We start from the raw sequence: 27,756 nt of genomic DNA, 5'->3' as shown, positions 1-27,756 counted from the left end.
TGAAAACTCAACAGGAGCAGTCACCGCTTGATAGGTAAGAAAAGAATAATTTTTATTTTCTTTATTGGTTTATTTTCTAGTTTTCCTATAAATACATAGCTTTTATAGTTCAATTATTCAGTTAAGACTTATTGAATGGATACAATATGCTAGTCATTTTTTAGGCACACAAGAAACAGTAAGGGAACAAGACTCTTGCTTTCATGGAACTTACATTCTAGAGGGGAAGACAAAGAAAAGACAAATCATTAAAAAATGTTTTTCCCAAGGTGATAAAACATAATGAAAATAAAACAGAGTGACAGGACACAGTGGCAGGTGGAAAGGGGTTACTATGCTGGAATAAATAATCAGGCAAAGCCTCTGAGGTCATCTCCTTTTTTAAAAAATAAATTTTATTAAGATAAAATTCAAACATACAAAAATATAGCATGATTCTCCTTTACATCCTCTCTTCAGTTTAATAATTAACTAGATTTGGGGCACCTGGGTGGCTCAGTGGGTTAAGCCGCTGCCTTCGGCTCAGGTCATGATCTCAGGGTCCTGGGATCGAGTCCCGTATCGGGCTCTCTGCTCAGCAGGGAGCCTGCTTCCCTCTCTCTCTCTCTGCCTGCCTCTCGGTCTACTTGTAATCTCTCTCTGTCAAATAAATAAATAAAATCTAAAAAAAAAAAAAATTTTATAAAAATAAAAAAAAAATAATTAACTAGATTTTTGCTATACTCACTCCATTTATCCCTATTTACTTAAGTATTTTATTTTTAAAGATTTTATTTATTTATTTGACAGATAGAGATCACAAGTAGGCAGAGAGGCAGGCAGAGAGAGAGGAAGGAAAGCATGCTCCCCGATGAGCAGAGAGCCTGATGCGGGGCTCTATCCCAGAACCTTGGGATCATGACCTGAGTCAAAGGCGGAGTCCTTAACCCACTGAGCCATCCAAGCGCCCCTTTAATTAAGTATTTTAAAGCTAATTCCAGTGTTACATCATTTCTACTATCATGAATCTTTAAAACATACAAACATTTTCATACACAATTATATCAATTCCTTGCTATTGTCTAACACCTGGTTTGTACTGAAATTTTCTCTAATGAGTCATGATACTTCTTTTTTAAAGTTTATTTTAGGAATCTCTACACCCACCATGGGGCTCAAACTCACAACCCTGAGATCAAAAGTCACATGCTCTTCCAACTGAGCCAGCCAGAAGCAGCTAGGTAATTGAGACTACTAGAGAACATTTTACATTATGGTTTGTTCTGTCTCCTGTGGTGTCACTTCCTTTGTTCTTTTTATCAATAATTCTGATAAACTTGGAATTAACTCTAAAGCAAATGGTTCTCCCTAGATGTCCATCAACAGATGAATGAATAAAGAAGATGTGGTACATATATACAATGGAATACTATGCAGCCATCAAAAGAAACGAAATCTTGCCATTTGCAATGATATGATGGAACTAGAGGGTATTATGCAATGATATGATGGAACTAGAGGGTATTATGCTAAGTGAAATAACCCAACCAGAGAAAGACAATTATCATATGATCTCTCTGGTATGAGGAATTTGAAAGGCAGGGTAGGGGGTTTTGGGGGTTAGGGAAGGAAAAAATGAAACAAGATGGGATCGGGAGGGAGATAAAGCATAAGAGTCCTTATCTCACAAAACAAACTGAGGGTTGCTCTGTGGGGGTGGGGAGTAGGGATAGGGTGGCTGGGTTATGGACATTGGGGGTGCTATGTACTATGGTGAGTGCTGTGAAATGTGTAAGCCTGTTGATTCACAGATCTGTACCCCTGGGGCAAATAATAATTACATGTTAATGATAAATAAATGAAGCAAATGCTTCTCAAACTTCGGATCTCATAATTTTTTTTTAACTCTTAAAAAGCACTGGCTGTGGTACATAAACAATGAATTTTGGAACACTGAAAAAATAAAATTAAAAAAAAAAAAACAACTGTGGGCGCCTGGGTAGCTCAGTTGTTAAGTGGCTGCCTTTGGCCCATGTCATAATCCCAGGGTCCTGGGATTGAGCCCAGGCATCAGGCTGCCTGCTCAGTGGGAGTGTGTTTCTCCCTCTCCCTCTGCTTGCCACTCCCCCTGCTTGTTCTCTCTAATAAATAAATATATAAAATCTTAAAAAAAAAATACTGTGAACTTCAAAGAGCTTTTGTTTAGGTGAGTTACCTCAATCTATATTTACCATATTGTAAATTAAACTGATTAAGTTCAAAAAAATTCCTAATTGATAACAATAACTCTACAAATGTTAATGTTTTTAAAAACATTTTAACAAAAAATGACATTTTCAAAGTAAAACTGTGATTTTAAAATAATTTTGCAAATCTCTTTAATGTCTAGCTTAATAGAAGTTAGCCAGATTGTCATCATACACGCTTCTGTATTCAATATATTTAGATACACTAGTAGTCTCTGGCGGACTTCATTACATACTTGGGAAAGAAAGAGAGTGAAAAGGACAAATAACATATTATCCGTTTTGACCTGGGGTATCCCCCAAAAAAGTTTCAGGTGCTCCAAGAATTTCCTGAACCATATTCGAGAACCACTGGCCTAAATAACTGCCTAGATTCATATTTAGTGTTTTGGGCAAGAATACTTCAAAAGCAATGCAACATATCATGAGGCACATAAAGTCGGAATTTCTATGAAGCTCTAGTGATCAGTGTGTTATGATGGTGATAATCTGACGACGCCCTTCACTGTACAGTTTCGGTTCCCCAAACAGACTTTCCTCTAACAGTTTTATCATGTTTCCCATATTTATTAGCTGAAATTCTTTAAGAATCTTTTTTTTTTTTTTTAAAGATTTTATTTATTTGAGAGAGAGAGAGAGAGCACAAGTAGGGGGAGCAGCAGAGGGAAAGGGAGACTGAGGCCTGGCTCTGATCCCAGGACTCTGAGATCATGACCTGAGCCAAAGTCAGATGCTTAACCCTCTGAGCCACCCAGGTGCCCCTTTAAGAATCTTTCTTAAATGATGGCTATTTGGTCCTGAAATGAATGAATGAATGAATGAGGAAGGAAGGAAGGAAGGAAGGAAGGAAGGAAGGAAGACAAATGCTTAACTTTTCCCTTTAATTGCTCATTTGTACACTATGGTACACTGTGTACCCCCAGTGTGGACTAAAGACTTTGAGGGACACTTCCATTTTCTGATTATCATAAATGAATGGATTTTAAAACATTCAGCATGCTTCAGCTGCAACTGTTCGTTTTGATGCTCAAATGTTCTCATATGGCCAATGGGGAACTCTTAACATTGGCTTCTGTATTCTGCTGACAAATTACTTTGGAGCTTCCTTGCTTGCTGGCACAAGACGTCCTAGGCTTATTTCTTACACTTTCTGATCTGCACCAGGATTACAAGAAGGCCAGCTTCCTTTTAAAGGAAAATAATGTTTAGAGATCATAATGTGGGTCTAGGTTCAACTGAACTGTCATTGCTTTTAGGGTACTTCAGCAGTTTAAGAAATCCATATTTTTGAATAGAAAAAAAATGTGAATTTTCCTGACATTTCCAATCCACATATAATATTACAGGACTTTTACTTCTTTGATTTTACTCCTGTGCTTCTTCTCTTACCCTGGAAGTCTTGGTTCCCTAACAATGTTACATGATTACATATTTATCATCTAGATTCAAAAGAACAAACAATGGCAATATTATTACTAATATTACCTAAAGGACTTCTTTGAAGCACTCTTTGTCCTTAAAATACATTCTACTAAGAATGTAGTCAAAATACTGGCTAAAGTTACCTGACATAATTCTTTCCTTAGTGTCACTACGTTACTAAAATAATGCAGCCAAATTGATTGTAACATTCTTTCTGAAATTTTAGGGATTGCTCTATTTAAAAAAAAAATGTATATTCTTTGGAATACACAGAATATTTACATAAAACTATATAACAAAATCCCTTCACAGCACTTTCATCCTGTCTCCTCTGCCTCACCTACTGCATCCCCTTATAAGTAACCATGCTTTTTTTTGCAAATGAGAATATATTTCCAACCCTTTGCTATTATAAATAATGCCCTCAATGAATAACACACACACACACACACACACACACACACACACACACGTATTTTATATATAAAATGGAGAGGTGGGCAGGGGCAAGATCTTAGCAAAGTCATGGAAATAAATTTAAATTTTGTTCTTCATGTAACAGAAAATTAAGAAAAGATTTTATTATTTTTTAAAAGATTTTATTTATTTATTTGACAGAGAGAGACACAGCGAGAGAGGGAACACAAGCAGGGGAAGGGGGAGAGGGAGAAACAGGCTTCCCACTGAGCACGAAGCCCAATGCCTGGGCTCGATCCCAGAACCCTGGGATCATGACCTGGGCCAAAGGCAGCCACTTAATGACTGAGCCACCTAGGTGCCGGTGAGGAAGATTTTAAACAAAAAAAAAAATTTTTTTTTTCCCAATCTAAGCACAAGAACACAATATTGGCAAACTGATAACTTCAAAATTATATTAAGATACACATTATGAAAGTTATCACTTTAGAGGGAAAATAGATGAAAAAAATTACGAAGAATAAATACTAGAATCCAAAGTATTGTCACTTAAAAACCACGTGTTGCTACAGTGGCCAACGTTCTATCAAACTGCAACAAATATTCAGGAAAAATGTAATGGCTATAAGGAAGTTTATCTTTTCCTTCTGCTCTTCTTTCTCTCCCCTCTCTTCCTCTCCTTCTTTTTATGCTTCATATAGCTTAGTAGGTTAGTCAAGTGTTGATTTGTTTACATGGCAACATTTAAGGAACATCTGATTGTAGAGTGTATTGGTAGGTATTTGCTTGTGATATTCTTTACAAGACAAAAAAGTGAAACATCAAGTTCATACTTTCTGTGACAATTATATTTCTTCACACTTTATAATCTGACTTTATAGAAAAAGCTTTGAATAGTCTCCTGATTTTTAAGTAACTGAGGAAATCTTCATACGGTTCCTCAAATATAACTGATTTGTTCCTGCCCTTTTTTGCTATCTGAAATTTTTGTCTTTGTTTTTGATATTTCTTCTGCCTTGTCCTCAAACCTTCATGTGGAGGACTTCTCATTATTCAAGCCTCTCCTCAGGGAGACGTTTCTGACCACCTTACCTAAAATAATCCTCCTAAATCACTTTTGGTATCTCGCTTATTGATTCTTTTGTAAAATTACAGGCACACTGACTGGCATTTTAAAAAATGTTACAAATAATTCTGGAAATGAAAAATGTAGTAACAAATTCAAGATACAGGTTAAGCAGTAATCAGAACAGTTCAGGGGAGAATAAGTGAATTTGGAGATTGTTCTAAATACACCAATCAAGATGCAACAAAAGGAAACGAAGAAATGGAAGATATAAAAGAAGATAAGTGATATAGAGGATAGAATGAGAGGATCCAAAATATGTCTCAGTAGATTCTGACAGGTGATAAAGTGAGAGTTACAATACATTTGAAAAGATAATGGCACAGAAGACATTGGGAGATGGAGAAGAGAAATGAGTTGGGGGAAACTGGAAGGGGAGATAAACCATGAGAGACTGAGGACTCTGAGAAACAAACTGAGGGTTTGGTGGGGGGTGAGCCTGGTGGTGGGTATTATGGAGGGTATGTATTGCATGGAGCAGTGAGTGTAGTACATAAACAATGAATTTTGGAACACTGAAAAAAAATAAAATTAAATTTAAAAAAAGATAATGGCTAAAAAAAATCACAAATGATGAAAGACATTTGTCCTAAGTTATAGAAACCATATGATTACCAATCAGAATAAATAAAATTAATCTATACCCAAACATATCCAAGACAACCTACAGAATCCATAAACAAAACATGCGTACAGAGAAAGAGTTGTTAAGAGTTACAGAGTATGAAGATTACTTATAAAGGAAAGCTGATTAATTGTAGTTATAGCAACAAAGGAAGTCAAGACACTCTCAGAGTAGCGATACTGACAAAAAAAGTAATTGTCAGCCTAAAGTTGTATACCGAGAAAAATTATCCCTTTAAGTACATTAAAAAAAAAAAAAAGAGTAAGAAACTGAAAAAAACCTGGAAATTTGCTATCAATGGAATTAAGAGAATTCTGTTTACTATAAGAATTTTTGTTCCCAGAGGAAAATCTGAGATATAGGAAGGAATGGTCAGCAAAAGAAAAAAAAGTGAAATAAGGGGGAAAACGCAACCTAAAAGAAAATAAAGGATGGGGGAAAAAGCTTAACAAACAGAAACCACAAAATAAGATGATGGAAACAAATAATTATAGGGGTAATAGTGCTACAAAAGAACACATGATGCTATGAGTAAATAAGAGACCCAAACTAAATTTTGGTGGGAAATTAACAGAATGTGCACACACACACATCAGTGAGTGTGTGTGTGTGTGTGTGTACACAGGAAATTTAGGAGGTATATAGAGGTTTCCTTAGAGACGTGATGTTTAAAAGACCTGAAAAAAAGAAGAGTAAGTTTTATTTAGAATAAATTGGTAGGGGTAGAGAGTGGCTTCTACAGAGAGGCACTAGCATGTGTGAATGTTCTGAGGCCAGAGTGTATGGCATATTGAAGAAAATGAGAGATAACCAGAATGAGGACCAAACAAAAGACACACACCAGATGAGACCTGGTAGACAGGAGCTGGATTTTGGCAGTTTCAGGATTTTAATTTTTATCCTAAGGACAATCAGAAGCCATTAAAAGATTTTAAAGCAGATGAATGGGATGCCTCAATTTGGAATTTTGAAGTATCACCTGTCTCTTCCATGCCTAGAGTTAAGAGTATTAGATTGAAAGCAACATGAATAATCTAGATGTATATTTTTATTCTTCAGGATTAATAAAATATGGTATCCATCTTAAACAGAACATAACATTTTTCTTCTGTCTTTAGCCTCGGAAAACAAAGGCTCAGCACTGAAAAACAAGATGGGTAATTTTATTGCCTTCATTAGCAGACAGAGAAATACCTTCTGAACTGAACTATAAAAACTGTTCAGTATTTTCCTAATAGAATAACAACAGACTCCATTTGTAAACAGCATAAACACAACATCATAAAACCACATGGCTCTCTTAATTACAGTTTAACATCTCAGCTGACAAGTTCACCTACCTTAATCTCAGACAAGAAACCAGACTAGTAGTGATGGCAGCAGCAGCAGCAAAGGATACTTAATAAACATATCACTGAAAGTCATGTAAGATATTCAGTGCAGTCTCCAAATGCTCACTTGAAGCCTAGCTGATATTAATCTCATACATAATTTCTTTTTTAATCTTATTCAAACTAGGAAATATGATTTCCAAAGGTTAATCTACTGGTAGCAATGTATAGTGGTAATTTCTGAAAATTTTTATTTTTTTTTTTACTTATCTTTTGTCAAATAACTTGAGGGAAAAAAATTCTAAAATGTCGATACTACAATGCAGTGCAATAACTAATGTTCATTATGACGTTTAATGTTTTACATGTTGCTTAAGAAAGCATTAAGGTATTTTCCATTTAAAATGATTAAAATAAAAAATTTCATTGCTAAAAAATCATAAATCCAATGATCAAGTCTCAATTCTCATTTTAGTTGTCAACAGCATTTGAAAACAATGAAGGTTTTTAATCCAATAAATCCAACATATCATATATCATACATGTACTGGGAATATAAAAATGAAGAGACGGATTCCTACTTCCAAAGGTATATTATAGTGGAAAGATAAACATGGAAACAATTGCAATGCAGTAAGAAATTTACTATAAAGAAAGTTCTATGAAAGTATCACCGGACCTCATGGCGGGAATCTACACCAACAGGGCCAATGACATGCTACATGCTACTTCATCTCTGCCCCACATCTGATCTTGTTTTGTATAGGACTGATAAGTTCTTCATGAGTACCACAATAATGATAAAGTTCTTAATTTCAAATTTCTTCCTGCACTTTAGAAGTTTTCAGTTTGGCCCCAGATTAAGACTGAAATTTTAAAAAAATGATATAGGATGTTATTTCGATCTGTTTTTTAACTTAGTGTGCCAGGGCAAAAAAAAATCATTGGTATAAGCAATGGGTGTCTTACTTCCTCCCAGTTTCTAAAGCTGAGTATTTCCACAAATCTGTAGAAATGAAAGTGCACAAAGAAATATCTCTAATATTTCAAACACCTGGTTAGAAAGTACTATGGAGAAGTAAATGGCAATTTTAAGCTGGGTAATTGCATTTTAAACTAGTCTAGAGTTTGTAGAAGAGAGGGAAAGGAAAATGAGGAATATGGAAACTGACTTGTGAAGAACAATTGAAAGAAACAGGAAGAACAAGATGAAAAGATCTTCATGGAAAACAGAAGTTTAGAGAGACATAATAGTTTCAATAAATATTTACAGCACTAGTAGAAGAAGTAAATTTTCTCCTATTGCTGCAGACAGGGGAAAACACCCCTGAAGATTAGCATGGAAAAGAGAAGTCCTAGAGTTACAGTAATTTCTACAAGTATTTATAGTACTGTTAAGCAAAATATTGTTGCAGATAGAAAAAATACAAAACAAAGGATGGATATTCCAGAGATACAAGCTTAATTATGAGAGCTATCAAAGGTTTTTTGAAAGTACTTATTGACCAGCAGTTGAATTACCATCTCTCATATGATAGTTATTCTATCTAAGAATGCTATATTGGCGCAGAGGCTAGGTAGGATATTCTTTTGAATATCTTTTTCTTTGCTTATATGACTAATTCTGTTCTGACAGTGTTTTTGCCTATTTTTCTACATAGTTGTGTTTTTCTCATTCACTCTAGTTTTGTTCTGTTAGTTGAAGGGGTTGCCAGTTAGAATAGTTATAAATACTCTCTCCATTTGAGTCTTGCATTTTCACTCTGTTCACAGTGACCTTTATAAGAGTTAAGTTTATTTTAATACAGTCGAATTTACAAAATTGTTGTATGGATTGTTATTCTTGTACTTAAAAAAGTCTTCTTTATCAGGATTTAATCCTGTATCCTTTCTTTTTGTGTTTCTTTTCACATTTTAGCCCATTAGCCCACCGGAATTACTTTTGTGAGTTGTGTGAGGTAGGAATCATCTTTTTTTTTTTTTTTTTTTTTGTCCTACATGGGTAACCAGTTGCCCCAGAACCATTTATTCAACAGGCCATCCTTCCCAGTGATTTATAATGACATCTCTGTCTTGTACCAGATTCTACTAATGTCTGGAGAGTTTCCAGATTGCTAAACTGTTCTATTGATTTGTATATGGCCAACAGCACCATGTTTTAACTGTTAAAACATATTAAGTAATATGCTTTAGAGGGACTTCCTCAACCACCTTGACTTAGTTATGCTTAGCTCTTTAAGTACTACCCATAAATTTTAAGACTGGCAAGTCATTTTCCACAATAAACCCAATGAGATTTGACTAGAGTGACACTGAATCTATAAGCATATTAAGGATGAAATGCCATCTTTTAGAGTCTGTCCATTCATTTAAAATATAATCACTTATTTTGGGAGCCTTATTTTCATCCATAAGGTTTAAAACATTGTATTAGCTTCATTCTTTGGTGTTCTGGTGCATTTCCTGCTTTTGTTGCTATTGTAAATGAGATTTTTAAAAAACTGTGTTGTCTAACAGGATGGTTGCTGATTTGATATAATATATACTGATCTTGTGAGCAGAATATTTTCTGAACTTTTTATCAGTTCTAAAAGTTTAACCTTTTCTTTCATACTTTCTACATACACAACCATGCTGTTTGTAAAGCAACCACAATTTTGTTCATTCTTTCCTTATATTTATTATTGCTAATTTTCATAATTCTATTTTTTTTCCCCTCACTGTGCTATTTAAGTCAGGACCTCTTTGGTCTGGAAAATGGTGAAAACTGGTGATCATGTGCATTGTTATCTATTACTTTAAATAATTAGAATATGATATTTTTGGTAGTCACAGTATACATTTACTCTTAATTTGATAAACAATTTTATTATAAATTTGTCAGCTTTTGTAGAATTTTTCTTATCTATTAAGATGATATGTCTCATCTCTTTTCTTTTTGGCAATGTGGAAAATCATACAGGTTTTTCAATTGTGGAATCATCTGTGCTTCCCTGTCATTATTTATTATGTTTTTATACTTCACTATATTCAATTTGCTAATATTTATTTAGGATTTTTGTACCTATGTCTGTAAGTAAGACTGGTTTGCACCTTTTCTTTCTTTTGTTATTTTTGTCTCTTTTTGGTATAGAGATTAAAACAATATTTCTCTTTTCTTTAAAACAGTCTGTAAAAGAAATTATCTATTGCTTTAAGGTTATATGAAGTTTACCTACAAAACCATCTGATTGATAATTTAAAGATTTGTAAGTTAGACCACCCAAAAATATTCACGTAGATTAGCCAATAGATTTATGGATTACATTATCTGATTTGAATAAAGTAACTCATAGAATGAACAATGAGCTTAAATGTATGTGGTTAGAATACTACGAAAAATGTAAGCACCAGCAAATAAAAGTGGAACACTGCTACTGCTAGTATAAGCACTTAATTGATTATAGGTAAGAACAGTGAAATCAGGCCAAAAAATTTAATTCCTTTTCTTTTTAAGATTTTATTTATTTATTATTAACTATTATCTGAGAGAGAGAGAGTCAGAATAAGCAAGAACCAGTGTGGGGAGGGACAGAGGGAGGAGGACAAGCAGAATCCCTGCTGAGCAGGGAGCCCCGAGATGTGACGCAGGAGCTTGATCCCAGGATTCTGAGATCATGATCTGACTGAGCTGAAGTCAGATGCTTAACCAACTAGGCCACCCAGGTGCCCCCAACCCCCAAATTTTAATTCTTAAGAAAACCATTTGAACTATGGATTTATATCCTCTATCATCACTAATAAAATTCTCCCAAAGTCCATACTGTGTAGTAACATATTGGTAGTGAAGTCATGATTAGCAAGTTATTTAAAAATTGTTTATAATATCTTTATTTCAACCTTAAAAATTTTAATTTATGGAAAGATTAGTACAGATATTGGTGTACATACATAAACACACATGCATATACAAATGCATCAAAGGATATGTGCTCCTTTTTTTTTTGGTTTTGTTTTAAGATTTCATGTGCAAGTATGCAAACTTAGAGCCTACCAATCTATACCACAGAATGGCTTTACAAAAAAAAACCCCAAAAAAACCACCCCAATTTTATTACTCACTGCTTGAAGCAATCTAGTAGCTTTCTGTGGCCCTAAGAAAGTCAAAATCTTTAATAATTCTTGTGTAACTTTCTCATAATTTGGTCTCTATTTCTTTGGCTCATTCTATTAACATTCTCTCCCTTGCCCTCTATACTACAAGCCACACTAGACTAAATGATTCCTATAATCATGTAAGATATGAGGTAATCCACCAAAATCATCAAGAAACTATTTATTTAAGGTACAGATTTATCCACTATCATTACTCTTTTCAACCTTCAGATGAAAAGGATGTTCACATACATATCTGTGCACTTTTGCCGAGAATATAATTACTTGGGTTTGCCTTATCATTTAAGTTCATAGAACCAAAGAATGTAAGGAATGGAAATTTACTTTTAAAATGTCATTTATTCCAACAACTCATCTGATGCTTCTGAATACCTCTAATGATAAGGCAACCACTTTCCACTTGGAGAAATGTCTGATCCTCAGAAATATTCTTTTGTATATGGACCTGAAATCTGTTTCCATTTAATTTCTAGATCCTAATTCTACTCCCTGGGCTATTCAAATAAAGTTCTGCCCTACTTTAATATAATGAGCACACAAATATTTACAGATCACTATAATCTTACTGCTAAGACCTCTCTTCTGAGGTAGTAAGAAAAAGGAGGTACAGAGTATGGAGGCCAGTGTTTATCTTTTATGAGTCTGTTAGCTCAAATTTAATTTTCACATTGCTCTAATGAGTTTGCTATTATTATTAATGCCAAATAACAATGAGGAAATTTAAGGCTCCAACAGGTAAAGTTACTAGTTCAAGTAATTAGTAGCAGAGCTGGTCAACCACAAGTATGTCAGATACAAAAACCTATGTTTTACTCTCTTTAGAACACTGAACTGCCTTTGACAAGGAGCTATAGGAGGATATGAAACACGGAAAAGCAAAAAAAAAAAAAAAAAAAAAAGCAAAAGCATGCAAAATTCTAAATATCCTATGCTTTCTATTTTCCAAAATTCTATGTGTTGATATATTTTTCCCTTAAGCCTCATATCACAGTCATCTTTGACATTTCTAATAAACTAATTATTATTTTAATATTTCTCAGATCTTTCCACATAACTAAACTCCCATGAACTAAAATTAGGCAAGCAAGAAGAGAAAATCATTTCCATATTTCATTCCTTAATTTTAATGTTTTATACAATGAAAAAATTACCTTCTTTAAACATTGACTAGATACTTCATTAGAGCCCAAACACACACTGCCTTCTGTGATCAAATCTAATGCTGATATTTTCCTGGCTTCACGGACTGACAACACTATCCCTAACCTGTGTTAACAAAAGGTATCTGTTCTCTGTTCTCTAGACAAACACTTATTTGGCATCCCCCACAAACACTTATAAGGCCTTTCCTTCCTTTCCTCTAGATTCATGGCTCTTTTTTAATCCACTATCAGATAAGACCAACATAGCCTTCGTCATTCAGAATTCTTATGAAAAATGTATCTCTATATATTTAATTGCATGATTATTTATCATATATATTAACTTTTCTTTTTCCTCAGTTACATCATAAATAATTGAAGAAAAATCATTTCTTAAAAATTTTTCACTTAGGTGTAAAAAACTGAACAGTAAGTGCTTAGTGTTCTTAGCTGTAACATTTTAAAAATAATTTATACATCTCCTTATTTGTATTCTTTGCTTTTAAGCTGCTAGTGAAGATTCTCTCGCCATACATTTTATTGTGAAAAGAAACCAAGGGCAACCCAAATTTCCTCTTCTGTAAACAAAGTCAAATACAAAATTCAGCACTTCTCTCTAGTTCATATCACATAAGCTAATTGCAAGTAAAATTATTTCTAAAATAAAATTTTTATGAATGTAAGGTTTTATGTATATTAAATATTAAAACATAAAATTATGAATTACACACACACAAATCTTACCTTGCTGAGTATTTTGTTCTTGCATTCGATTCACAGTGAGGTCTAAGGGGCCTTCCTGCTCTTCCTGAAGGGAGTTTTCTGCTTGATTCATTTGGATACTTTTACATATTAGACTTGGTCCAATTGAACCATTTCTATTTTCTTGAATTTTACCACTTTTTGAAATATACTCAATTGCAAACTGACGTATCATCTTTTTCATTAATTCCTGAGCAACTAAGGGAATGTTAGGATCACAGTTCTGAGGAAGATCTAGGGAAGAAATAAACATGATAGGCATTAAAAAAGAGAAATGGAAAATATCAATACTTAAACTTATTTTATTAAAAATTAATGGTTTCAGAAGTCTTCAGTTCAGTCCACAATTGCTAATGACTTCTAGGACTTAGTAACAGAAACCTTGTAGATTTAATTAGTATTACATCAACCGGAACTTGGTATATTTAATGATTTCTTAAAAACAAATGTTTTCGGGGCACCTGGGTGGCTCAGTGGGTTAAAGTCTCTGCCTTTGGTTCAGGTCATGATCCCAGGGTCCTGGGATTGAGCCCCACATCGGGCTCTCTGCTCAGCAGGGAGCCTGTTTCCCCCTCTCTCTCTCTGTCAAATAAATAAAAAATATCTTTAAAAACAAAAACAAAAACAAAAATGTTTTCCAGGGCCCCTGCATGGCTCAGTCAGTTGAGCATCCTACTCTTGATTTTGACTCAAGTCATGATCTCAGGGTTGTGAGATGAATCCCCAAGAAGGGCTCCCTGCTAAACGTGGAGTCCACTTGAGATTCTCCCTCTTTCTCCCCCTTTGCCCCTCCCACCACAGGCACCCACATCCTCTCAAATAATTAAATAAACAAAATCTTCGAAAGACAACAACAATAAAAAAGACCAAATATTTTCAGTCTCAAACTAAAATACAGACAAAGAATTAGACATAGAAGCAGAACAGCTTATTTTCAGGGTTTAAAACACTTAGAATGTGAACATAAATTGTAACTGAGCAATTTGTAACTTAATATACAAAGTAATTATATGCATTAGCTATTAAACAAAACTCTTATAAAATCTTGTAACTCTTTATAAAACATATACTCTTATAACTATTTATTACCATTAAATTGTTCCATTCTGTCAAATCTGTATTCCATATATAAACCAAATGTCAATCAAAAATTTCCCTTTCTTCAAATTATATTGCGAAATTTTAATCATAAAGAAAAAATAAGAAAAAAAAGTGATACAGGCAGCCTCCACCAAGATTCAAGCATTGTTAGTATTCTTTCACATTCACTTTTTAAACTTCTTTTATTTGCAGAACCACTGAAGGTACAGTGGAGAATTATGTTATTTCACTCCTTAATATTTCAGTATGCATCTACTAAGGCTCTCCTATAAAAACAGCAATACCATTTTTGAGGGTCTTAATCAATTCTTGACCCCAAAACATCTTGATCAGCTACAACTATAATGAAGGTCAGTAGTGATACACACTTCTGCTTGTAACTTGTACAAAAGCTACAACAATTAATGATTTTATATAAGAAGTGTAGAATAAGGACAGACAACTTATAAACAATAATAGTGATAGGAGGTTTGGTATTTGAGGAAGGTGGGTGGTGGTGGCTTCTTCACACACACACTTCTGGCCTCACTTCAATCCTTTTATTTACTCTGCTCCTTCAGAGGCAGAACTATTGGTAAATTGGGAAGGATGACTATGCAGATGTGATTAGGCTCCATACCTCTTCCTTTTAGAAGTGAAACTAGAGATACTAATTCTTTGCTCCTTAAATATCTTAACTCTTATCCATGCAGATCAGTGTTATGTAAATAGGCCTGCTTTGATCCAGGAAGACTGAAGGAGTAAGTCTTTTTAGTTCTGGAGTTCAATATTAGCTGGAGCACATGTCTAAGAAATCTGCAGCCAAGTTCTCCAACTAACATCTACAGTTACAGATACATGATTCTAAAATGCAAGATGGTTTGAAAACATATACTATGTGGAGGTGAGGAGAGGCAACCAAACGACTTCCACCATGACTATCTCCAAATTTGGTAGCAAAATGTGATCTGGGCTAAAATGAATCTATTTATGATTCTGCAGAAATATCAATGTATTTGATCACAGCATGTTGTTTTGGAGATGTTACAAAATAAATATCCTTATATGACCTCTTTCAAAAGCAAAAAAATTTGAATTCTGAAAAAAACATCTGAGAGAAGAAACTATGGGCAAAAAAAATGTAGTATTTTAGCCTTCACATTTATCTTCCTTTAGAATTCCGTAGGGAAGAGAGGCACTATTGTTCTTTTTTTTTTTTTTTAATTTATTTTTTATTTATTTTCAGCATAACAGTATTCATTATTTTTGCACCAAACCTAGTGCTCCATGCAATCCGTGCCCTCTATAATACCCACCAACCTGGTACCCCAACCTCCTACCACCACCCCCGCCATTTCAAACCCCTCAGATTGTTTTTCAGAGTCCATAGTCTCTCATGGTTCACCTCCCCTTCCAATTTCCCCCAACCCCCTTCTCCTAACTTCCCATGTCCTCCATGCTATTTGTTATGCTCCACAAATAAGTGAAACCATATGATATTTGACTCTCTCTGCTTGGCTTATTTCACTCAGCATAATCTCCTCCAGTCCCGTCCATGTTGCTACAAAAGTTGGGTATTCATCCTTTCTGATGGAGGCATAATACTCCATAGTGTATATGGACCACATCTTCCTTATCCATTCGTCCATTGAAAGGCATCTTGGTTCTTTCCACAGTTTGGCGACCATGGCCATTGCTGCTATAAACATTGGGGTACAGATGGCCCTTCTTTTCACTACATCTGTATCTTTGGAGTAAATACCCAGTAGTGCAATGGCAGGCTCATAGGGAAGTTCTATTTTTAATTTCTTGAGGAATCTCCACACTGTTCTCCAAAGAGGCTGCACCAACTTGCATTCCCACCAACAGAGTAAGAGGGTTCCCCTTTCTCCACATCCCCTCCAATACATGTTGTTTCCTGTCTTGCTAATTTTGGCCATTCTAACTGGTGTAAGGTGATATCTCAATGTGGTTTTAATTTGAATCTCCCTGATGGCTAGTGATGATGAACATTTTTTCATGTGCCTGATAGCCATTTGTATGTCTTCATTGGAGAAGTGTCTGTTCATATCATCTGCCCATTTTTTGATATGATTGTCTGTTTTGTGTGTGTTGAGTTTGAGGAGTTCTTTATAGATCCTGGATATCAACCTTTTGTCTGTACTGTCATTTACAAATATCTTCTCCCATTCCGTGGGTTGCCTCTTTGTTTTCTTGACTGATTCCTTTGCTGTGCAGAAGCTTTTGATTTTGATGAAGTCCCAAAAGTTTATTTTCGCTTTTGTTTCCTTTGCCTTTGGAGACATACCTTGAAAGAAGTTGCTGTTGTTCTTATGTACTGGACAAGGATTTAGCTATATGCTGGAATCTTAGCCACCCTTATGAACTTAGGGTAGTTACATATCCCTTCTAAGTTTTAGTTTCTCTGTTCATAAAAATGGAAATGATAATAGAACATTCAAAATCATAATAGGGCCTGCTCACAGGATATTTTAAGGTTATGTAAGAATGTAGATAAAATACTAAATTCCTGTACTTGGCATTTTAACAGTCTAGGAAACATTCGCCATTAAGATGTAGACTGAGCAGTTATATTTTATTTAAGTCACAAAATGCCAAATAAGTAAAGATATTAACTAGATTAATATAAAATTACAAGCTAATTGGGAAAATACAAAGGACCTAACTTCTAAGTATTTTGATACTTTTTGGTCCAGAATAGATAGTATTAGCACAAGTACCCTAAATGATGCAGATTACCAAAACAAGAAATTTCCATGTTGTATATAAAAACTCCCATTTTAAAAAATAATTTCTTGATTATTACCTCCAGGCATCTTTGAAGGCTTCTATGAACATTCTTCTCCATCTATTTCTCAACCTAATTTTGCTTTGTATTATGTGTTAAAAGGAGATATTAGATTTACTTCTAGGTATTTTGTTTAACTGTGCTATAATTTATTGAATGTCAACTTGTAAATTAAAAATAATTAAATTTACCAAAAAAGAACAGAAACATACTTGGATTCATATCATTAGACTGGGGCTACAACTTTAGGGTTGAGTTTAGAGCTAAGTTTAAAAAGTTTAAAGCACAATATATTGTGCCACTCTATTTTTTGTTTTTTCATGTACTCAGTTTTTAGCCCTTTACATTGGGGAATAAGTGTATGTTTATTAATTAAGAAAAGAGACAAAGAGACAAAAAGTGCTGCTGATTAGCTAATGAGCCTTCTAGATTATGTCTACACGCTGTCACAACCATAAAAAAGCAAAGGAGTTAACTAGAGATACAGAACAGGAATTGTAATGTTTCCAAAGGTCAAGCAAGTAATAAGTATTTGGCTGGAAGAGAGAATGCTGCCACGTGGAAATAGAAGAAGACAGAAATAACTTATTTTTTGCCTTCTTAATTTTTCAAACTTAATTAATTCAAAAGTTTTAACAAGCTTTTTGTAATAGTCAGTTTCAAGATAGTCCTCAATGATTTTAACCTTCTGGCTTCATTCTGTTGTGTAGCCCCTTCCATGTTATATCTGCGGTGGCATGGGTGATTGACAGCATACTAAAGAAGTCTGTCATTTCTAAGATCAAATTATAAAAGAATGTGGGTTCTATCCTGGATACTCTTGACTGTTACTATTTGCTGTTATCTCCCTCCGCCATCCCCTCCTCTGTCCGTCAATATCTCTTATCACTCATTCTGGAGGAGGCCACACTGTTAGAAGCTCTATGGAGAGGCTAACATGGAGAGAAACTGAAGTCCCCTGCAAACAACCAGTGAGTGAACTTGAAAGAAGATATTCCAGATCAATGAAATCCCAGATGACTGTAATCCTAGCTGATCCCATCAGAGCAGCCAAATATACAGCTATGCTACTCTGTGAGATTCCCAGCTCAGAGAAAATATGAGATAATAAATGTTTGTTTTAAACCGCTAAGTTTGGGGGACAATTTACTAAATAGTAATAATAAATAATAAAGATTTTGTTACATGTTAGTGGGATGTTATTGTAATAAAAATCTAAAATGTAGGGATTGGCTTTAGAACCAAGCAGTGGGCTTTGGAGAAAATTAAGGTACCAAAAAGTACCTTAAGTTGTTAATAGGAGCTTCATGGTTTTTGATAAGATGTGTAGGGTGAGGATTGTAAGACAATGAGGTAAATGTTACTGGAAAGTGGAGGAAAGAATATACTTATTTTGTAGAGACAGAAAGTTTTGTGTTGTGTGCAGTAAAGTTTTCCTGCTGTGTGCAGTAACTTGGAAAGCAGAAAATGTGCCTAATAAATGGGGTAATCTATCTAGGGAAATTTCTAAGCAAAGCAAAGTGCCCTCTGGTTTCTTTGTGCTAATTATAGTAAAATGTAAGAAAGGAGACAGACTAAAGGAAGAACTGTTAAACAAAAAGAAATTAGGTCTTTATTTTGAAATTTTTCAGATGCACAGATAGGAAGTGAGGCTAAAATTAAGAAAGGTTAAATTAAGACCAAATCAGGGAAATAGCCAGGAAAACAGCTTAAAAAAAATGATTTTTTTTCCAGATTTGACTTTCTTAATAATGTCATGGGACTCATGTGGATTTTTTTTTAAAGATTTTTATTTATTTGACAGACAGAGATTACAAGTAGGCAGAGAGGCAGGCAGAGAGAGGAGGAAGCAGGCTCCCTGCTGAGCAGAGATGCGGGGCTCGATCCCAGGACCCTGGGATCATGACCCGAGCCGAAGGCAGAGGCTTTAACCCACTGAGCCACCCAGGCACCCCTCATGTGGATTTTTAATTTTATTTGTGTGTGTGTGTGTGGGGGGGGTGTCATTCCTTTATACTGAAGGACTCTGTAGTTAACCAAATCATTTCAGGAAGTGTCTATTCAAGAATATTGGCTAAATCTCAGTAAGAATAGTAAGCTGTATACTGTTTTAAATTGCTTTATTCCCATCCTCCTTTCCTACTGTTGAGGAAGCCTGTCCCAGGGCAAAGAAGGTAGGTAGGGGAGGAGAAGGTATGGGAAGGGAGGAAGAAAGAAAATAAACAGAGTCTCAGAAACCTGTGGAATACCATCAAGTGCACTAACATTCACAATGGTAGTCCCAGAAGGAGAGGAGAGAAAGAGACAAGAAGCACAAAAGATAGCTCTTTCTTCGGTCTCATTGTTAGTGTATAGAAATGCAGCTGATTTCTGTGCACTGATTTTGTATCTTCCCACTTTTCTGAATTCCTGCATGAGTTCTAGCAATTTTGGGGTGGAATCTTTGGGGTATTCCACATAGAGTATCATGTAATCTATCAAGAGTAAGAGTTTGACGACTTCTTTGCTGATTCAGATGCCTTTTATTTCCTTTCATTGTCTGATTACTGAGGCTAGGACTTCCAATACTATGTGGAACAACAGCGGTGTTGTTCCTGACCTTAGGGGGAAAGCTCTCAGTTTTCTCCATTCAGAATGATATTTGCTGTGGGCTTTTCGTATATGGCTTTTATGATAGCTGAGGTATGTTCCTTCTATCCCTACACTGTGAAGAGTTTTAATCAAGAAAGGATGATATACTTTGTCAAATTTTTTTCCTGCATCAATTAAGACGATCATATGATTCTTGTCCTTTCTTTTACTGATGTGATATATCACGTTGATTGATTTGTGAATGTTGAACCACCCTTGCACCCCAGGAATAAATCCCATTTGGTCGTGGTAAATACTCCTTTTCATGTACTGTTGGATCCTACTGGCCAGTATCTTGGTGAGAATTCTTGCATCCACGTTCTCCTTTTTGGTGGGGTCTTTGTCTGCTTTCAGGATCAAGGTAATGCAGGCCTCATAAAGTTTGGAAGTTTTCCTTCCATTTTGCTTTTTTGAAACAGCTTTAAAAGAACAGGTATTAATTCTTTAAATGTTTGACAGAATTCCCCTGCGAAGCCATCCGGCCCTGGGCTCTTGTTTGTTGGGGGATTTTTGATTACTGCTTTAATTTCCTTGCTGGCTATGGGTCTGTTCAGGTTTTCTATTTTTTTCTGTTTCAGTTTTGGTAGTTTATACATCTCTAGTAATGCATCTATTTCTTCCAGATTGTGTAATTATTGGCATATAGCTGCTCCTAGTATGATCTTATAGGTGTACTTCTTAGGTGTTGGTTGTGATCACCCATCTTCCATTGATGATTTTATTTATTTGGGTCCCCCCCCCCTTTTTTTTTGATAAGTCTGGCCAGAGGATTTATCAATTTAATTAATTCTTTCAAGGAACCAGCTCCTAGTTTCGTTGATGTTTTCTACTGTTCTTTTGGTTTCTATTTCATTGATTTCTGCATCTTTATTCTCTTCTAGGTTTAGGCTTTATTTGCTGTTCTTTCTCCAGGTCCTTTAGGTCTAAGTTTAAGTAGTGTATTTGAGATCTTTCTTGTTTCTTGAGAAAGGTTTGTATTGCTACATACAATATAAAGAGACACTTTAAATTCAAAGGTTCACATATGTTGAAAGAAACAGGATAAGGGAAAAAAAAAAGACATTATCAAAATATAACCAAAAGGAAGCTGGAGTGATTCTACTAATATCACAGGCAAAATCTAATCTAAGACAAAAACGTCAATAAAAACAGAGAAGGTCACTTTATAATAATAAAGGTTCAATCTCTAAGAAGATCTAATATTTATAAACATATATGGACCTAAGAACAGAGCCCCCAAATACATGAAAAAAATCACAGAATTAAAGGAGAAAGAAAACATTCAATATTAACAGTTGGAAACTATTAAAAAAAAAGCCACTTTAAAATCTATCTATCTATCTATCTATCTACTTATTTAGAGAGCTTGCACAAGTGGGGGGAGTGGGAGAGGGAGAGAGAAAATCCCAAGTAGACTCTACACTGAGCAGATACCTACTCAGAGCTCAATCTCACAACATCGAGAACATGACCTTAGCCAAAATCAAGAGTGGTACACTTCACTGACTGAGCCACCCAGGCATCCCTAAACCACTTGCAATAATGGATAAAAAATCCAGAAAGAAGATCAACAAACAGAAGACTTCAACAACACTAACAAACATATGCAGCATTCCATCTCAAAACAGCAGAATACATAGTTTTGTCAAATGCATGTAGAACCCTATGACCCAGGAATTACACTACTAGGTATTTACCCCAAAGATACAAATGTAGTAATTCAAAGTGGCACGTGCACCCCAATGTTTATAGCATCAATGTCCATAATAGCTAAACTATGGAAAGAGCCCAGATGTCCACTGACATTTGAATGGATAAAGAAAATGTGGTATGTATATACAATGGAATATTACTCAGCCATCAAAAAATGAAATCTCGCCATTTGCAATGGCATGGATAGAACTAGAGGGTATTAAGCTAAGTAAAATAAATCAATGACAGAAAGACAATTATCATATGATCTCACTGATAAGTGGAATTTGAGGAACAAGGCAGAGAATCATAGGGGAAGAGAGGAAAAAAATGAGATAAGACAAAACCAGATAGGGAGATAAACCATAAAAGACTCTTAATCTTAAGAAACAAACTGAGGGTTGCTGGAGGGGAGGGGGCTAGGACGAATGGGGTGGCTGGGTGATGGACACTGGGGAGGGTATATGTTATGGTGAGCACTGTGTATTGTATAAGACTGATGAATCACAGACCTGTACCCCTGAAACAAATAATACATTATGTATTAGTAATTTTTAAAAAAATGCATGTAGAAATTCTCCAAGACAGACCATATGGCAGGCCACACACACAAAAAGGTGAAAAACATAAAAGGTACGGTCTCCAAAATCAAAGGAATAAAACAAGTAATAAAAGGAAATATGGAAAATATACAAATGTAAAAACAAAAACAGAAACAAAAAACCCCCACATATTCCCAAACACCTATTGAGTAAAAGACTGTGTCACAAATAACATTAGAAAATACTACAAGTTTAATAAAAAGGAAAACAGAACATACCAAATGGTATAAGATGCAGCTACAGCAGCACTTAGAGGGCAATTTGTAGCTGTAAACACACATTTTTTTTTTAAGAAATTCAAACCAACAACCCATTAAGAGAAAATGAATTGAAAACTAAACCCAAAACAAGCAAAAAGGAGGAAATAAATAAAATGTTGTAGCAGAAAAGAAAAAAAAAACCCACAACATAAAGAATAGAAAAACAGAGAAGCTCAATGAAACCAAAAGTTGGTTTGAAAAAAATCAACAAATTCACAAACCTTTAGCTAGACTGGCCAAGAAAAAAGCTAGAGAAGATTTAAGTTGCTACAATCAGAAATGAAAGAGACATTACCACTAACCTTAAAGAAACACAAAACAGAACCAAAAAATACTATAAAAAATCATATGCCAACAAATTAGTTATCCTAACTCATGTAACATTGTATATTAACTATACTGGAATTAAAATAAAAATAACAAAATTTTAAAAAAGAAAAAAAACCCCAAATTCCATATCCTAGATGAAATGGCTAAATTCTAGAAAGATAAACTACCAAACTGACTGAAAGATGTAACAGAAAATGTAAATAGACCTATAAAAAAAATTGAAATAATGACTAAAATACTTGTCACAATGAAAAGCTCAGGGACAGATTTCTGAGTAAATTCTATTAGATTTTTAAAAAATTAACACCAAATCCTTTATAAACTCTAAGAAAGAGATGAGGAAGGAACACTTCCCAATTCATTCTATGATAGCAATATTAGCATTATATCAAACTAGACGAGGAAATCACATGAAAAGAAAACTACCATGCCAAATGAAAATTAACCATTATAAAGAGACACAAAAATCCTAAATAAAATACTATCAAACAGAATCTAGCAACACATAAAAATAATTATACACCAAGAATCTACCCCAAGAATATAAGGTCAGTTCAACATATAAAGACCAATCAATCATTATAATAAAACGTTAATAAAAGACAAAAGCCAAATCTTCATAGATGTAGAAAAGCACTTGAGAAAATCCTGCAAGCTTTTATGCTAAAAACACTGAACAAGTCAGGAACAGAAGAAAACCACCTCAATTTAAGAAAGAGGGCCAATGAAAAATTCACACATAACATCACATTTAATAGTGAAAGAAAACTTTCCACCTAAGATCAGGAACAAGACAAGAATATATGTTCTCACCACCTCTAGCCAACATATACTGGAGGTTCTAGGCAGGGCAATTAGGCAATAAAAAGAAATAAAAGGCATTTAGATTGGAAAGATAGAATTAAGGCTCTGTTTGTATGTAACAATCTTTAAAATTTTTTTTTACTTTAATTCCACTATAATTAACATACAGTGTTTTATTAGTTGCAGGTGTACAAAACAGTGAATCATAACAATCTTACATATAGAAATTTCTAAGGAATCCAAACAAAATTTTTGAGCTAATGATTAAGTTTAGGAAGGGTACAGATCAAATATCAATAAACAAATATCCATTTTACTTCTATATAATGGTACTAAACAATTCCAAAATGATAAAAGAAAAAAATTCCATTTACAACAGGATCACAATGAAACAAAACAATGAAAAAAACTGTATGCTAAAAATGATAAAACTTAAAAACAACCCAAACAAATAGAAATACATCTAGTGTTCATGAACTGGAAGATATAATATTGTTAAGATGCTTAATACTCCCCAAAGAGATTCAGCACAATCCCCATCAAAATCCTAGCTGGCATTTTTGTAGAAATTGGCAAGTTGATCTAAAATTCAGATGGGAATATAAGGAATCCAGAAGAGAAAAAAAAAAAAAAAAAACTTGAAAAGGAACTAAACTGAAGGGTTAGCACATCCTGATTTTTAAAATTACTATAAAGTGCAATAATCAAGACAAGTGTTATCGGCATAAAGTTAGACATATAGATGAATGTAGTAGAACTGAGCCCCAAAATAAACCTTTACATTGATAGTCAATTTATTTTTGATATGAGTACCTAGACCATTCAATGGCAGAAAGATTAGTCTTTTCAACAACAGTGCTGGGACAACTGGATATTTAGATACAAAATGAAGCTGGATCTCTACCTCATACAATATATAATAATTAACTGAAAATGGAACAAAGACCTAAATACAGGAGCTAAAACCATAAAAATCTTAGAAGAAAACATATGTGTAAATCTTTATAACCTTGGATTAAGGTGACAATTCCTTACATAGGACACCAAAAGCACAAGCAACAAAAGAAAAAAGATAGATCTACTGGATTTGATCAAAATTAAAAACCTTTGTATTTCAAAGTACACTATCAAGAAGTGAGAAGACAGTCCAAACAATGGGTATTAATATTTATAAATCATGTCTGATAAAAGTCCAGTGCCACAGTATAGAAAGACCTCTTCTTACAAATCAACAATTAAAAAAAAAATCCCCAAATAAAAACTGGTGAATGATTTTAGTAGATATTTTTGCAAATAGATTACTAATAGCCAATAAACACATGAAAAAGATGTTTAACATCATTGCTCATGAGGGAAATGAAAATCAATACCACAATGAGATACCATTTCATACCCAAAAAGAGCATTATGATAAAAATGCAGATAAAGTGCTCATGAGGATGTAAAGAAATCTGAACCCTCAAACACTGCTAGTGAGAATGCAAAATGGTGCAGCCACTTTGGAAAACACACTGGCAATTTTTCAAAAATGTAAACATATGATCCAGGAAATTCTACTCCAAGTCATATAACCAAGAAAATGAAAACATATGTCCAATCAAAAATGAGTGCATAAATGTTCATGGTAGCATTATTCATTAACAACCAACAAGTAGAAACAACAGAAATGAACTGGCGAATATAGAGATAAATGTCATATATCCATACAATAGAGTATTATTCAATTATAAAAAGGAATGAAGAACTGACACACACTATGAGAATGAACCTTGAAAATATTATGCTAACTGAAGGCTACACATTGTATGATTCCATTTATGAAATGTCTAAAACAGGCAAGTATATAAAGACAGACAGTAGATTTAGTAGTTGCCAGAACCCGGGGGAGGATAGGAAAAAAATGAGGAGTGAGTGCTTGCTTATCTGCTAACAGGTTTCTTTTTTAGGATGATGAAAATGTTCCGGAATCAGATAGCAGCGGTGGCTGTAAAACTTGGTGAATGAGTACACTAAAACCCACTAAATCGTATATTTTTTAAAAAATTAATTTCATAATATGTGAATTACATCTCAATTAAAACAGAAAGGAGGGATAACTCAGAGAGCAGAACATGACAGATCCAAGATCCATAAATAATTATTCTTAGACCTTAAGATCTAATCAAGGAATTATCAACTTGTGCTCAACTGGATTTCAGATTAGCTATGAATGGTGACTTCTGTGTATACTCCTTTCCCCAATTCTGAATACCCTACACCTGTCCTACCACTCTATGTGGGGTGGGGTGTGTGGGCAGGTAGCTTCTTTTTATTTTCAAAGGTCTACAGATCAGGATGAACTGTACTTGAAATGCTGTCCTTATAGAGTTGCACCCAAAGAACCTTGTTTGCACCTGTTACTAAGTGAGTACTGTGAGATAACACTGTAATAACAGTAAGAACTTTGAAGGTCTTGGACAAAGATGAGCATATTTTGCATATAAAGAGAGATGTTAATCAAAGGGGACAGACTGATTCCAACTTCCTTGTATTCACGCCTTTGTTCAGTATTCTCCCACACTGATAGCATATAATGCCATTGTTTACCGAAAAGGAATAGTTGCTCCTGAAATCATTCTAAGAATACTGACTGGGTTGTCTCAATTATGAGATCACCAATGTGGAATATGTAAGTCACTAATACAATAAAATGTTTTCAAGGACAGGATGGTGACATTTTGGTAATCTTTTCCCAACCCCATTTCCCTTCTCTCCATGTTTGATAGCTACATTAACAACAATTAACACTGGTTTAGTACTTTATAAAACAAGAACTCATGTACACTGGTATCATCTAATGTCAAGAATCATATTACTACAGATAATGGTATAATGAAAGGTAAAAAGGGAAGCAAAGTCCTATAGAACCATTTACGGAACACAGTTTTTGCCCTTGCCTTTTATTTTTCCCAAGTATTTTACTTCAAAGCATATCGATCTATAGAAAAATTTAAAGAAGAGTACAATGTACTTCCACAAAATTTTACCTCTATACATTCAACTAACGTTGACATTTTTTTATCATTTGCTTTACATACACACAAGTTATTTAAGGGTAAAGCATTTGCAGATGTCATGAATCCTTAACCTGAAATACCTGGATAATAAAGAATATTACCATGTATAACTATAATGTCATTATCCCTTTCAAGAAATTTAACACAAACAATAATGCCTTTAACTTTCCCAATTATGTCCTTTATAGTTTTTTTTTCTCCCCAATCTCAGGATGCAATCAAGAATCACATGTTGTATTTGACTGTCACATGTCTCCAGCTGTCTTTTTTTTTCCTTTCATGCCATTTAGTTTCTAGCATGCTCCACAATTTGGGTTACATTCCTTATCACTTAAATTCAGATTAAAAATTTTTTACAGGAATAGAATCATAGGTGATATGCTTCCTCGGAGTATCAGTTGGTCCCAGTATTGGTGGGGTTTTGGAATATAGGTAAGGTTCGGTGGGGTGAAGTCCAGAGCCAATGACCAAAAAAGAATTCTTGAGACATCTTTGGTGCAAAATGGTGGTTTTCAGCAGTCATTATTCTACTTCCTCCAATAAGTACACTGATTTTTTTCATAGTCAGAGTAAGTAAAATCTTCCTGAAAAAGTTCCACATAGTCTGACCACTTAAAACCCAACAATTTCATATTAATATCCATTCTCCATCCACTGTTTCAATGGTATGCTGGTTTTAGTTTTGTTTTCAGAACATCTGCTTGCCTTTGACTTGTAAAAGTAAATAAAGTGAATGAATAAGTATCAAAAACAAAACAAAACAAAATGGTGGTTTTATTAAAGCACGGGATGAGACCCATGGGCAGAAAGAGCTGCCGCACCAGGGTTGAAGGGTTGGCTGATTATATACTTGGGAGTTGGGGGAGGTAAGGAAAAGAGATTTTCAAAAGGATTTTCATATGTTAAAGAAGACTCCCAGGATACCAGATGCCACTGTCAAGTTAAGGTTGCTTTTCCTTCTAGCAAGGCATTAGTATGAAGACAGTTGGGAGCTTCCTGGATGAATGTCACAGGTATCCGACACAGGAGTGTGTGTGTGTGTGCGCGTGCGGGGGGGGGGGTGTATGCAGGGAATCAGTTTATGCTTTGTCTTTAGTTAGCTGATCCTTCATCATCAGTGATGTCATCCATCACTTGCTTTAAGGTGATACCCAACAAATCTCTCCATTGTGAAGTTACCTTTTCTCCTTTGTAATAATAATCTGTGGAGTAATACTTTAATGGAATTATCCTGTTTGCCAACATTAAGCATTCCTCAATGGTTTTAGCATGACTGATGATTCCTGC

General features: G+C 34.5%; 1 protein-coding gene across 10 annotated transcripts in view; it reads right to left on the bottom strand.

The window, feature by feature from the left end:
- LCORL (ligand dependent nuclear receptor corepressor like) overlaps nt 1-27,756 on the bottom strand; it is a 162,848-nt gene that overhangs the window by 47,985 nt on the left and 87,107 nt on the right. For 8 of the 10 annotated variants that reach the window (XM_059164808.1, XM_059164798.1, XM_059164826.1 and 5 more), the window contains one exon: nt 13,188-13,439. The exons of 1 other annotated variant lie outside the window; for it this stretch is intronic. In XM_059164808.1, the coding sequence (XP_059020791.1) occupies nt 13,188-13,439 (252 nt within the window). Of the gene's footprint in view, nt 1-13,187; nt 13,440-27,756 lie in introns of those variants that run through there. One more of the 10 variants, XM_059164870.1, reaches the window with a different exon arrangement.

The sequence above is a fragment of the Mustela lutreola genome, chromosome 1 (genome assembly GCF_030435805.1).
Source record: "Mustela lutreola isolate mMusLut2 chromosome 1, mMusLut2.pri, whole genome shotgun sequence".
NCBI lineage: Eukaryota > Metazoa > Chordata > Mammalia > Carnivora > Mustelidae > Mustela > Mustela lutreola.
The sequence above is the reverse complement of the archived record's forward strand: the minus strand, read 5'-3'. Positions and strand labels throughout refer to the sequence as shown.